A 15,063-nucleotide genomic window follows, 5' to 3' on the forward strand; every position below is an offset into this window, starting at 1 on the left:
ATCCCCACAGCACTCTCTCCCACAGGCTGTAAACTCTGCATGGGTAGGGAACATGTCTGCTAATTCTGTTGTATTGTACTCTCCCAAGCGTTTAGAGAAGCAGCGTGGCTCAATGGAAAGAGCACGGGCTTTGGAGTCAGGGCTTGTGAGTTCGAATCCCAGCTCTGCCACTTGTCAGCTGTGTGACTGTGGGCAAGTCACTTAACTTCTCTGGGCCTCAGTTCCCTCATCTGTAAAATGGGGATTAAGACTGTGAGCCCCACGTGGGACAACCTGATTCCCCTGTGTCTACCCCAGCGCTTAGAACAGTGCTCGGCACATAGTAAGCGCTTAACAAAATACCAACATTAAAGTGCTCTGCACATAGTAAGCACTAAATAAAATGATTCATTGATTATGTACATATCCATAATTAATTACTATTAATGCCTGTCTCCCCTTCTAACGGTAAGGTCCCTGTGGGCAGGGAATGTATCTACCAACTCTATTATACCATCCTCTCCCAAGTGCTTAGTATAGGACTCTGCTCACAGGAAGTGCTCAGTAAATATGATCAATTGATTGAATAGCACATAAAAATCTGTGGACAGTTTCCACCTGTAGCCTTTGGAGACTTCCAATCCCCATGCAACTCCAATAAAAAAAGGGAGAGCTACAATTCTGAGTGCTCAGAAAAATCTTAAATGGCTACTGAATGTTGGTAGCACTAAACTGCCCACCTAACACAGCGCTTCTTTCACTATTCACATATTTTCACCACCTGCCTTCTCAAATGTTGCTTAATAATAATTTTTCTAGACCTACATAGCTAGCTTTCCTTAGCTTTGGATACGTCTATCTAAAGCTCCTAAAAGTTATTAATTCCTAGACTTACATCACATCTCAAGTTAAAATTGTAGAGCTTTTGAATGGTCAAAGGTCCATTCAAATACAATTATTGTTCATGTTCGCTAATTATTCTTCAGTGATATTTGCTTAGCACTTGTTCACTATATTCTTAGGCATATCAATACATAGTGGCAAGAGATGAGGTGCCATTTGATTTGTTTATTTTCTTATAAAATGTGCTTTTAGAATCACTGTGAATTGGTGTCCATTGGCTTCAGACTGTGTAATTGAGTTTGAAGAGATGCAAAACATTTGATTATCTAATATTGTGTCTTTGTGTAGTGAGCCTAAAGTAGCCAAGATTATTTAGTTGCTATTAGAGCAACAAAAGGCCTAACGGGATTTCCTATATATTGCACTGATTCACTGTATTTTGTCTACTCTGTGAGAAGAGAGAAAATGGGCAACTGTGGCATTTAATTTAGCAGGAAATAAATAATATTTCTTGAGGATTTATTATTTGCAGAGCACTGTACTAAGTGCTTTGGAGAGTACAATTAGAGGTAGAAGACATGACCCCTACTCTTAAACTTATAGCCAAACAGACGAGACAGATACAAAATAATTTACAGGGAGTAAAGGAAAATGGATATGTAAATATGTATGTGCTTAAATAGTAAGGTGTGTACGTTTATGTGCTCAGAAGCACGAAGAGGAATGCACAACCATGGAAGGTTTATAAGGGCTGGAAAAAAACTTGCATAATGTGGTTTTAGCAGCACTGCTGGAACTCTGGCTAGCAGATTGAAGTATGTACTTGGGAAGGGAGAGACTAAAGGCAGGGAGACTAATGAGAAGGCTATTAAATACAATGTTAATGCAGTGTGGCCTAGTGGAAAAGGGATGGGAATGAGAATCAGAGGATCTGGGTTCTAATCCAGGCTCTGACATTCGTCTGCTGGGTGACCTTGGGCAAATCCTTCAACTCTTCTGTGCCTGTTTCCTCATTTGTAAAATGGGGATTAAATTCTATTCCCTCCTACTAAGACTGTGAGTTCCATGAGGTAAAGGACTGTGTCCAACAGGATTATCTTGTACCTACCCCAGCGTGCAGTACAGTGCTGAGAATACATTAAGTACTTAAGAAACACAATATTAATATGACTCACACTGGCAAAGGGAAATCCAAGGAATAAAAAGCACACATGGTGACTTTTTTTAAACATTCATTTTCTATTCTGTTCTTCTGATTCCACTTATGCTGCAATTTTGAGTAAAGTCAGTAATAAATTCATGCTGTTCAACTGCAAGATTTCAACCAACAGAAGTTTTCATAAGAGCTTTTAGATAAATATTCTCCCATATTATTTCTTACCTATATATTCTTTCCCCTTTAAATCAATCTCTTGAGAGATACAGATAGAAGTAGATGCGATGACATTCTCAAATAAGAAATTTAAATTTGTCATTTTAGCAAGGTGTAGAGAGATTGTATTAGGAATTCCAAAATTGAGAATCAAGATGTTCCCTATTTCGAAACGGAAGGAAACCGAAAGAGAAAGAAAAAAGAGTCCATTGTTGGAAACACAGAGATTGCATTAGGAATTCCAAAATTGAGAATCAAGATGTTCCCCATTTCAAAATGAAGGAAACTGAAAGAGAAAGAAGAAAAGTCCATTGCTGGAAACACAGAGATCTAGACTTGGGGGCTACATTCAATCCATCACTAAATCCTTTTGGTCCCATCTTCACAACGTTGCTAAAATCTGCCCTTTCTTCTCCAGACAAACTACTACCATGTTAATACAATTACTCATCCTCTCCCGCCTGGATTACTGAATCAGCCTCCTTGCTGACCTACCAGCCTCTTGTCTCTCCCGACTCCAGTCCATACTTCACTCTGCTGCCTGGATCCTTTTTCTACCAAAAAGTTCATGACGTCACCCAACTCCTCAAAAAACTCCAGTGGTTGCCTTTCCAACTCCACATCCAGCAAAAACTCCTCACCATTGGCTTTAAAGCACTCAAATCACCTTGCCCCCTCCTACCTTACCTGGCTATTCTCCTACTACAACCCATCTCGCACACTTCACTCTTCTAATGCTAACCTTCTTACTATGCCTCAGTCTCATCTATCTTGTGGCGGACTCTTCGCCCATGTCCTGCTTCTGGCCTGAAACACCCTCCCCTCCTCAAACCCGACAGACAATTACTCTCCCCACCTTCAAAGCTGTATTGAAGGCTTTGAACATCTCCTCCAAGAGGCCTTCCTTGACTAAGTACCCCTTTTCATCTTCTCCCACTCCCTTCTGTGCTGCCCTGACTTGCTCCCTTTGTTTTCCCCCACTCCCGGCCCCAGAGAACTTATGCACATATCTGTAATTAGTTTATTTATATTAATGTCTGACTCCCCCTTTCTAGACTATAAGCTCCTTGGGGGCAGGGAATGTGTCTGTTTATTGTTGTACTGTACTCTCCCAAATGCTCCACACACAGTATGTACTCAATAAATACGATTGAATGAAGGAATGAATGAAAGATAACTTAGCAGAGATTTTGGTGAGGAAGTATGCATGACACATATTCAAAGCAGAGAATATTTAAAAATCCTGACTAGCAATATTAGTAGGGATTTAACACAAGCACTTGACATATTAAGAACAGTAAAATGCTCAGTAAATACCACTGATTGATGAAAAATGACCTATGCAGAATGTATCTGTTGTGGTAGGGAATGAAGTAAAATTTCAATCCAAAAGACAAACTGTCAGGAATAATAGCAGGAATGAAAATTACTATTTCAATTGGATAAGATTTTTGGACCTGCCACATTTCTCTAAGAGTTAACTCTGCTTTAATACATTTAACACCTACCCTTGGACAAAATTGTGTGTGTTTTTCGTGAGGGGTTCTAATCCCTGCTCTGCCACGTGTCTCCAGTATGATTTGGGGCAAGTCACTTCATGTCTCTGTGCCTGAGTTACCTATCTGTAAAATGGGGACTGAGACTGTAAACTCCATGTGGGACTGGGACTGTGTCCAACCCGGTTAGCTTGTATCCACTGCAGCCCTTAGTAAAATGCCTTGATAAAGCACTTAATAAGTACCATAATTCTTATTATTGGCAATATTAAGGAAAACAGGTTAGGAATTAGATTATAATGTGCATGCTTTTGGACTAAAGATATTAAAAGCTTTTGTGCACTTGGATTTGTGCCTCTTATTTACCCCACTCTCTGCCCCACAGCACTTATGAACATACTATAAATTTATATTAAATGTCTGTCTCCCCCTCTACACTGTTTGCTCCTTGTGGGCAGGGAATGCAACTACGAATTCTGTTTTACAGTATTCTCCCAAGTGCTTAGAGTGCTATGAACAGAGTAAGTGCTCAAAATATGATTGATTGACTATAAGAAAAAATACTGACTACTTTCCCGAGGATCAAATCATTTTTACTGTTATTCTACAGATGGTACACAGAGGCAAATATAGATGACTTCCTGCTGCTTAATTAAACACTAGCGCACATTTTAAAAGTCAATGTACATGTAGTTTTTAAACATGGACACTAGGTTGGTTGATGCAAAAGGCACAATTTTTAAATGATGGAAAATAACATCAGTAGCCATTCAAGTAATTTCAGTGTTCTATCTGTTTGAGAGAACTTTTCTTATTTATTGTGAATATTAAAATCATTTCACAAGGCTCCTCCAATGAGCCTTAGCAGTATTAGTACCCTTTGTAAGAGTGAAGTGATAGAATATCACCATATCTATCGCAATAGATAGGTATTAGGTGGATAGATAAAATATCACAATATCTATCACAATAGTGATAGGAAAAAAATGGTTAAATGATGGGTCCAGAGTCATTAGTTAAATTTGTGTTAGAGTTGTATTTAAAATCAGTCTTGCATTCTCTAGCTGGACAAGTAGGCTCTCCCACACAGATCTATACTTTTGCAGTTTTTTTGAGTGTGAGAAAAATTAGCTTCGATAGTAAAAACATAAACAAATGAAAATTAAAGTTGTGCACTTATGCTTGGCTATATTAGCCTCTGTAACTCAATTATTTGAATAATGCACATTTTGGATCATACCCTATTTATTTTGTTAATGAGGTGTACATCCCCTTGATTCTATTTATCGTTATTAAGTTGTCTTGTTTTTGCCCGTCTGTCTCCCCTGATTAGACTGTAAGCCCATCAAGGGGCAGGGATTGTCTCTATCTGTTGCCGAATTGTACATTCCAAGCGCTTAGTACAGTGCTCTGAACACAGTAAGTGCTCAATAAATACTACTGAATATCTTCTTTACAAAAGACTTATAAATGCATTGCACTTTTTCTTTTAAATTACTTTATACAATGCCCTCTTTTTTCATAAATGAGCTTACATATGGGTATCTCCAATTCTGCCAAAACCCATGTTTTTGCTACATGTTCAGTGAGACGGTGACTGCAGAGTAATTGGACATTCTTCCAACAGCATGCTCCTTTCTGAAAATAGAGTAATATTCTACCAAAGAAACAACCGCGTGCATAGAATCTACCCCATCCAAACTGTTTCCATGCTGATCCTACCCTGTCTAGATTACTGCACCAGCCTCTTTTCTGAACCCCCTTCTCCTGTCTCTCCCCATTTTAGTCCATATTTCACTAAGCTGCTTGAATCATTTTCTTAAAAAAACTAATTCCCTATCTTCCCACTTCTCAAATATCTCCATTGTCTGCCCATCCACTTCCACAACAGAAACTCCATATATTGGCTTTTATACATTAAATCAGACTTCCTACTACAATCCCGCACCCACACTTTATTCCTCTACTTCCAACCTAATCACCCTACCTTGATCTTGCTTGTCCCACTGCTGAACCCGACCCATGCCCTCACACTGGCCTGGAAATCCCTACCCCTTAATATCTTACATCACTCTCCTAACCTTCAAAGCTCTCCTAAAATCTCATCTCCAAGAGTACTTTCCTGACTTAGCCCTCATTTCGCCCACTCACTCTCCCCTCTGCATCATCTGTGCCATTGGATCTGTACCCCTTAAGTACTTGCTACTCACCCCGCCTTCAGTCCCGGGGCATATATGTATGTATTCTTACATTCTGCCATTTCCCTTATCTCTAATTTATTTTAATGATTGCTTTCCCCTCTACATTTAAGTTTCCTGTGGGCAAGTAATGTATCTATCAACTTTATTGATCCTCGAGTACTTGCCAATGTTCTTAGCACAGTTCTCACCGTGCACTGAATGCTCAATAAACATCACTGATTGAATAACATACAGCACTGGCCACCTACTTAGAACTAAAATACAACCATTCGTTATATGAGATCAGGGTGCATTAAAAGCTTTTCAAAAGAAAGTATGAAATGATGTCATTACATACACCTGCACCAAGTGGGAGCTTAACAAATGCTAATACTACTGCTAGCAAATCCCTTCTCATATCTTAAGTATTTCTATATTTTCATATATTTCTATACATTATATATTTATATAATTTATATATATTTATATGATATATATTTAAATATTAATATATTTAATACATTTCTATATTAGAGAAGCAGCATGGCTCAGTGGAAAGAGCCTGGGCTTCAGAGTCAGAGATCATGGGTTCGATTGCCGGCTCTGCCACTTGTCAGCTGTGTGACTGTGGGCAAGTCACTTAACTTCTCTGTGCCTCAGCTACCTCATCTGTAAAATGGGGATTAACTGTGAGCCTCACGTGGGACAACCTGATTACCCTGTATCTACCCCAGCGCTTAGAACAGTGCTCTGCACATAGAAAGCACTTAACAAATACCAACATTATTATATTTTAAAATAAAAATATTCCTTAGTTTTTTTGAGCTTTACACATGTGGAAAAAAATGTGTAGGATGCAAGCAAGTGCCCTTGTGGGTTAATGATTTCACCATGCTTATCGAGTAACTTTTGGCATGAGTCATCTATCTTTCATATTTGCATAGTTTTACTTTTTTTGGACCTGTCCTAAATCAATACTTTAACTTTTACCAGTTGAACTTCATTACAGCTATAATCTATGGGGGCAGTGGGGCAGATGGGAAAGACAGCTTCAATTCCAGAGAAAATGTACGAATAATGTAGCATGATTTTTAGAGAGGCTTGTTCTAACTGCCTGTAATAACAAGGTGGAAGGTCTTCAACAAGTCTTTTTTGGAAGCTGCTCTAGGAAGTTTGTTTTTGTACATGATATTCATTACGCGGGATGAGCTGATTTCATCACACCTTTCAGAGATAGACTCTGAGTTCGCTTTTCTTCCAAGAGGAATATCAAGCTTGCTTCTAGTCGACACTCCCCTGTCTACTGCATCCCAGATTCCTTGACATTCACAGTTGTTAAGGAAAATACCCCATACATTCTAATCCAACCCTCAAACCCTTACAAAACACAGGGTCAAAATAATAAAGAGCACATCCACCTACTTCTTGTGATCTTCTTTAGTTCAATGACTTGTAGAAAATTAAGGAAACTTGAAAGTTTTTAAAATCAATGATTTGATGTGATCTGACTGATAAAATCAACTCAATTGAGCCTTGTACGTATTTGATGTGGTTTCAAAACATCAATGGCTAGAGAAATCATGGTGGAAAGAGGGTTTGTGGGATATTTTTCTTAAGGAAAAGAAAACCCTAAAAACACAAAAGTGATTTTAAAAACAAATCTAAGAGGAGGAGGAGGAGGGTTTTGTAATTACCCTGCTAATCTGGACACAACAAATCAACTTTTGCCTCGGTCTAATACAGGTAAAAATAGAACAACTCAGTGCGACAAAAAATGACAACATTTTGGTGATAGATATTAAACAATACAGTTCTTCCTCGGGATAGACAGAGATCCAAAAGTGTGACTTTTTGACCAGCTCTGTGGGCAACAGCAGTTGCATTAGCTGGATTTTGGTAATTTTCGACAGATGTCTTCCATATCATGTTTGCAACAAGGTCATTAAATAAATACTCACCTATCTCTGGGCCTAGATGTGATGACTTCATGGACCCAGCAGATGACACCACAGCACATCTCCCCAAATGCCCCATTTTCCCACTGATCTCGTCCTCCGGTAGGTAGGTCTTCCATTCGGAGGTATTGAAGGGGACATCGGTCTCTCGAATCATGGTCACATTCACTCGGTCCCGAAGCTGACAGAGAAGCTCCCCAGCACTGAGCTTCGTGGTTTGCCGTTTCCCCGTATATGTCACGTTATACTTGTTCATATTCAGGTAATTTTTCCTAACCTTCTGCAGCCTCGGGATGAGATTCTTGGAAGAATTGTCTTCGTTCCAGACTTTGAGGGAGCTCAGGGCTTTCTTGGGCTTGGCTTTGTCTCCCGGCGCGGTGGTGGGCTGGGCCTCTTGGACTGGATCCTGTATCCTTCCCTTGGGGCCTGGATCCGGATTCAGCTCACCGCCCCACTTCTCCAGTGTCCTAGGCAACTGAAAACTTCTCGTCTCCGACTTGAAAGAGACATAATAGCCTTTTCTTGTTTCCTTCCACAAACAAATAGTCAGGAACAGAAGAAAAGCCAAGAGGACATACATCAATTTTTTCAGCAGGTTGATATGAACCATAATGTAGGGTGCATCAAATTGCGCTCCTCAACCCAGGACAGGAAATTATTCCTAAAAAAAGCAGGAGGGGGATAAAAGACAAAAAGTCCATATTGAGGGCAATGTCACAGATTCGAGATACAAATACAATTCCATGTCTACTTTTATTTTTACTCCTCAACACAGTTATCGGCTTCTATACTTAAACCAGGCTGGAAGAAAGCCCCAACTATGATACATAATCCTTGATTCGTGGGGTGGTGATTAACGATGGGAATGAGGAGGGCCAGGAAACGGTGGGTTAGCTTAACAACATAGTCTTTCTTAAAGAATCAGAAATGCAAAGACATACCAGAATCAAGGTAACCACAGCAAGACCGAAGTAAGCTCATTGGAAAGTTGTCCGGGTCCAAAGCTGTCTCTCGGGAAATGGAATTTCATTAACCTCACATTGGCAGGAGAGAATGGTTTAGCGCCTCCCTTTTTATTGCAAATTTCACCGAAAATAGACTTCATTTTCTCAGTATTCATTTGGCAATGAAATACAAACAGATGCCCTTTGAACTCAAACATGTTTGTCCTCTATTTATCATGGAAGTTGATTCTAGTGCCTTTTTTATTCTCTGCTGAAACCTATGCTCAAGCAGAGCCCTGTGAGTTCAAAGAGACAGTTCTACTGCCTTCACATAAAGAGCACTTGAAGAGTATGCCTTCTCTTACCCTACCAGACAGTACAAGAACATTATTATATTTTACAAAATGCTATTGCTGAAAAAACTGGCCTGTTCTTGATTTCGATTATAGTAACCATCAATTTCTACGGTGGCTACGGATGTCCTCCATAAATACTGTACAAGGAGATGTGCATAATAAAAATTAATAATAATAATAATAGTAAGAGTGGTATTTTTAAAATGCCAGGTGTTATACTAAGCACTCGAGTATTGGGTAATTGGGTTGGATGCAGTCCCCGCCCCTCACTGGGCTCACAATCTTAATCCCCATTTTACAGATAACTAAGGCACAGAAAAATTAAGCAACTTGTCCAAGATAACACAGTGGACAGTCTCTAGACTGTGAGCTCATTCCTCTAGACTTTGAGCTAGTTGTGAACAGGGATTGTCACTTTATTGCTGTATTGTACTTTTCTAAGGACTTAGTACAGTGCTCTGCACACAGTAAGTGCTAAACAAATATGAATGAATGAATGAATGAATGAATGAATGATACGTGGCAGAGTCGGGATTAGGGATTAGTCAGAAGGACTCCCAGGCCCATGCTCTATCCACAAGACCACTCTGCCTCCCAACATATTGCATGCTCCAAGAACACAGCAAAACCTGATGTCCACGCACATGATATCTGGCAGAAAAATGATGATTCGAGTGACTCTGTATTGCTATATTGAACTTCCCCAAGTGCTTAGTACAGTGTTCTGCACACATTAAATGCTCAATAAATATGACTGACTGACTGACTGACACTAGAATGTTTCTCCTGGGTGGGAGGTGTCCCACCCAGAGGTATCCCACTTTCATTCATTCATTCATTCATTCACTCATTCAATCACATTTATTGAGTGCTTACTGTGTGCAGAGCACTGCGTGGCTCAGTGGAAAGAGCATGGGCTTTGGAGTCAGGGCTCATGAGTTCGAATCCCAGCTCTGCCACTTGTCGGCTGTGTGACTGTGGGCAAGTCACTTAACTTCTCTGGGCCTCAGTTCCCTCATCTGTAAAATGGGGATTAAGACTGTGAGCCCCACGTGGGACAACCTGATTCCCCTATGTCTACCCCAGCGCTTAGAACAGTGCTCGGCACATAGTAAGCGCTTAACAAATACCAACATTATTATTATTATTATTATTACAATTCAGCAACAGACAGCGACATTTCCTACCTAACAATGGGCTCACAGTCTAGAAGGGAAAAAACAAAACAAGTAGACAGGCATCAATGCCATCAAAATAGATAAATAGAACTATAGATATATACATATCATTAATAAAACAGAGTAATAAATATGTACAAATATACACAAGTATTGTGGGGAGGGGGAGGGAGTAGGGGCGATACAGAGGGGAGGAGGAGAAGAGGTAAAAGGGGGGGTCAGTCTGGGAAGGCCTCCTGGAGGACGAGAGCTCTCATTATAGCTTTGAAGAGGGGAAGAGAGCTAGTTTGGCAGATGTGAGGAGGGAGGGCATTCCAGGACAGTGGTAAGACGTGGTCCAGGGGTTGACTGTGGGACAGGCAAGAACGAGGCACAGAGAGGAGGTTAGCAGCAGCAGAGGAGCGGAGTGCGCGGGCTCGGTTGTAGGTGGAGAGAAGGGAGGTGAGGTAGGAGGGGGCAAGATGATAGAGAGCTTTGAAGCCAAGAGTGAGAATTTTTGCTTCATGCGAAGGTTGATAGGCAACCACTGGAGATTTTTGAGGCGGAGAGTGACATGCCCAGAGTGTTTCTGTAGAATGATAATCCGGGAAGCAGAGTGAAGCATAGACTGAAGCAGGGAAATACTGGAGACCTCCAGGGCCTGGTGGCTCCTCTCCCTGGGCGGTGAGAAATCTGAAACCCAATCCCAAGCTGCATGTCTAGGTGGCAGGAGGTGCAGAGGAGGGAGATTCAAAACTGGAATTTTTAAAACAATCATAAAACAAGTCCAGACAAAGAGGGGACAAACCAGACTGTCTGGTTAAAAGAATTGAACAGATGGTCAGCCAATCAATTGATAATAGTAATAATGATTATGGTATTTTTTAAGCACTTACTGTGCACCAGGCACTGTACTAAGTGCTGGGGTGGATATAATCAAATTGAGTTGGACATAGTCCCTGTCCCATGAAGGGCTCACAGTCTCAATCCCCATTTTACAGATGAGGTAACTGAGCCACAGAGAATAATACTAATAATGATGATAATAATAATGGTATTTTTTAAGTACTTACAATGTGCCTGGGACTGTACTAAGAGCTGGGGTAGATAGAAGCAGATTGGGTTGGACACAGTCCCATGTGGGGCTCACAGTCTCAATCCTCATTTTTCAGATGAGGTAGCTGAAGCACAGAGAAGCGAAGTGACTTGCTCAAGGTCACACAGCAGATGTGTAGTGGAAGCAGGATTAAAACACATAACCTTTTGACTCCCAAGTCTGTGCTCTATCCACTCACCATGCTACTTCTTGGAGCAGTGTGCAGAGCACCATACCAAGGGCTTGGGAGTGTACAATACAGTTAGTTGACAAGATCCTTAGCCTCACAGAATTTACATTCAATTGTGGGAGGAAGACACCAGAATAAAGTACAGCTAGGAGAAATGGAGTATAAGCATGCATATATAAGCATTATGGGGTTGTGAGTGCTTTAATGCTTAGGTGGTCTGCAGGTGCCATAATGATGATGGGAAGCATAAAGTGGGAAGAACAGAAATTAATCAGGCAAGGTCTCATGGAGGACATGTGATTTCAGGGGTGCTTCGATGATGGCGAGGGCTTTGGACTGTCAGATGTCAAAGGGAAGGGAGTCCCTTGAAGGAAGAAGGGCTAGAGAAAGAGGTGAGTGGCAAGAGACAAGAATGAGTCAGCTACAATGGTACAAAGACTGCAAGGAAGGGTGCAGTGGGAGATAAAAGAGTGACCGAGTAGGAAAGAGAGAGCTGATCGAGTGGTTTAAGGCCGGTGATCAGGAGTTTCCACTCACTGCAGGGAGGAACACAAAATAAGTGGTGATGTTTGAGGGGTATGGAGGCGGGCTCAGAATGGCATTTCAGGAAAAAAAAACAACCAATCTAGGCAGCAGAGCAAAGTAGGGGCTGGAGTGAAACTTGAGACAGGGGGATCAGCTATGAGCTTGGTCTAATAGTCAAGTCGGGGCCTGGATCAGTGTGGTGGCTGTTTGCATGGAGATGAAGGAACAGATTCTAGGAATATTTGTGGAGGAAGCACCAACAGGAGCCTACCCTCTTCCCTGGCATCCTTGACCTATATCAACACCAGTCACTAAACCAGTACAAATGAGCACAGAGTGAACTCAAAGTTTTTCCAATAAGAAAGGCCTTCATGATTCTGCCACTTTTCAAACTCTGTAGGTCAGGAATGTCAACTTATTCATTTGATTGTGGTAAACTCTGGGGGAGAAAAAAACACCAGGAAGGGAGGCAAGGGGTATAAGGAAGAGGGTGAGGGATGTATCAGATAGCACCTCTCTTTTGCTGCTGCTCCTTATCCTGCTTTGCCATCACCAACCAGACCCAACAACATCGGTATCAGCTCTCAGCAGAGCTACTGTCACTTGGGCAACAAGTGGCTAGAGGTCCAATTTCATGCCAATTTCTGGCTTTTGAATGGTCTTTTCTATTGTCTTGCTCTGATGTGGTACTGGACAATTTTATGTCTGTTCCGCAACCCTGGCCCTTTCTCAGCCATGGCTCTTAATGCCGTGTTCCACAGCTTGGTCACTGACCAGTGGACAAGAAAGTAGAATGCAAAGCCTCTAGAGCAAATGAGAGGATCTGAGCCCCCTGGAGAAATGGGTTGATTCAATCAGTCATATTTACTGAGCACTAACCATGTGCAGAGTACTGTACTAAGCACTTGAAGAGTACAGTATAACAGCTGGTAGACACTTTCCCTGCCCGGAGTGAGCTAACAGTCTATAGGGGGAGACAGACATTCATATAAATAAATTAATGTACATAAGTCCTGTGGGGCTGAGGGTGGGGTGAGTAGCCAATTTCCCTAAAATGGTGATTGTGTGACATTGTCTCATCATTCTACACAACCCAAACAGCCGCCAATTCTTCCTAAACAAAATCTCTGGGATTAGTCCCTCCCTCTCTACCCTATTAATAATGTTGGTATTTGTTAAGCGCTTACTATGTGCCGAGCACTGTTCTAAGCGCTGGGGTAGACATAGGGGAATCAGGTTGTCCCCCGTGGGGCTCACAGTCTTAATCCCCATTTTACAGATGAGGGAACTGAGGCCCAGAGAAGTTAAGTGACTTGCCCACAGTCACACAGCCGACAAGTGGCAGAGCTGGGATTCGAACTCATGAGCCCTGACTCCAAAGCCCATGCTCTTTCCACTGAGCCACGCTGCTTCTCCATATTTTTGTACAAGCTCTGCTCATAGCGCAGCTACTGTCCTACAACCATCAGCCTCCTCGCTGGTCTCCCTGTCTCCAGACTCTTCCATCTTAGGGCAAAATTCAGCCAGGATCAGCTTCAGAAGCGTTCCTCGGGACACATCTCTCCACCCCTCAAAACTCTCCACTAGCTCTATGGACTGCTCCATTTAAAAAGAAAACCAAAATAAAACAAACAAAAAAACTCACCATTGTCTTCAAGGTTCTCTATCACCTCATCCTATCTTACATACATATAGGGTATATTCACCCACTACTTGTCCCCTGGCTACCTTGGCTGCCCTCTAACGGTAACTTATCTCCAGCTCTCCAGCCTCCATCCACCCACACATGGTCTTTCCCCTGCTGGAACTCCATGCCACCCCAAATCAACTGTCCCTGCAATTAAAGCTTTCCTGATAGCACTCCAGCATGATTTCTCTGATTAATACTCAACAGAATAATAATTAATACTAATGGTGGCATTCGTGGCTCAGTGGAAAGAGACTGGACTTGGGAGTCAGAGGTCATGGGTTTGTATCCCGGCTCTGCTACTTGTCTGCTGTGTGACTGTGGGCAAGTCGCTTCACCTCTCTGTGCCTCAGTTACCTCATCTGCAAAATGGGGATTAACTGTGAGCCTCACGTGGGACAACCTGATTACCCTGTCTCTACCCCAGCGCTTAGAACAGTGTTCTGCACATAGTAAGTGCTTAACAAATACCAACATTATTATTATTTTTAAAACACTTACTAGGTGCCAAACACTGTACTAAGCACTGGGGAAGATACAAGTTAATCAGGTCCCAATTGGGGCTCACCATCTAATATTCCAACTCAGAGAAACCTATCACCCATCTCTAGTACTTTTATATTTACCATCATCAATAGGATTTATTTTTTTATTGGAAAGCAGCATGGCCTAATGGATAGAGCACAGGCCTGGGAGTTAGAAGGACCAGAGTTCTAAACCCAGCTTGACATTTGCCTGCTGTGTGACTTTGGGCAAGTCACTTAATTTCTCCGTGCCTCAGTTCCCTCATCTGTAAAATGGAGATTAAGACTGTGAGCCCCATGTGGAAGAAGGACTGTGTTCAACCTATTATCTAGTGTCTACTCAGTGTTTAGTACAGTGCATGGCAAGCAGTACGTGCTTAACTAATCTATAAAATAATATTATTTGTTGAATGCTTACTGGGTGCCAGGCTCTGTACTAAGTGCTTGAGAGAGTACAATATAATGTCTATTTATGGTTCTACTGGACTTTCCCAAGCACTTAGTACAGTGTTTTACACACACTAAGCGCTCAATAAATTGAAAGACTGAATATGTCCAGATCATAACCACTATCAATTCTTATGTATATGTTTACTGAACTGTGCATTCACTCATTTCTTGATTCTGCCTCCTACTAGAAGGTAAGCTCCTTGTGGACAAGGAACATGTTCTTGGCTATTTTTTTTTTTTTTGTATTTCCCAAACACTTAGTACAGTGGTTTGTTTAAGAGAGTGCTCAATAAAAACTATTACTAATAC

The 15,063-nt window shown here is 41.4% G+C and overlaps 1 protein-coding gene across 4 annotated transcripts in view; it reads right to left on the reverse strand.

Moving 5' to 3' along the window:
* ST6GAL1 (ST6 beta-galactoside alpha-2,6-sialyltransferase 1) overlaps positions 1-15,063 on the reverse strand; it is a 215,678-nt gene that overhangs the window by 57,477 nt on the left and 143,138 nt on the right. For 3 of the 4 annotated variants that reach the window (XM_029059048.2, XM_029059039.2, XM_029059057.2), the window contains exon 4: positions 7,829-8,486. In XM_029059048.2, the coding sequence (XP_028914881.1) occupies positions 7,829-8,435 (607 nt within the window). In that variant the 5' untranslated portion in view covers positions 8,436-8,486. Of the gene's footprint in view, positions 1-7,828; positions 8,487-8,766; positions 8,869-15,063 lie in introns of those variants that run through there. The other variant, XM_029059063.2, reaches the window with a different exon arrangement.

The sequence above is a fragment of the Ornithorhynchus anatinus genome, chromosome 1, assembly GCF_004115215.2.
Source record: "Ornithorhynchus anatinus isolate Pmale09 chromosome 1, mOrnAna1.pri.v4, whole genome shotgun sequence".
Lineage (NCBI taxonomy): Eukaryota > Metazoa > Chordata > Mammalia > Monotremata > Ornithorhynchidae > Ornithorhynchus > Ornithorhynchus anatinus.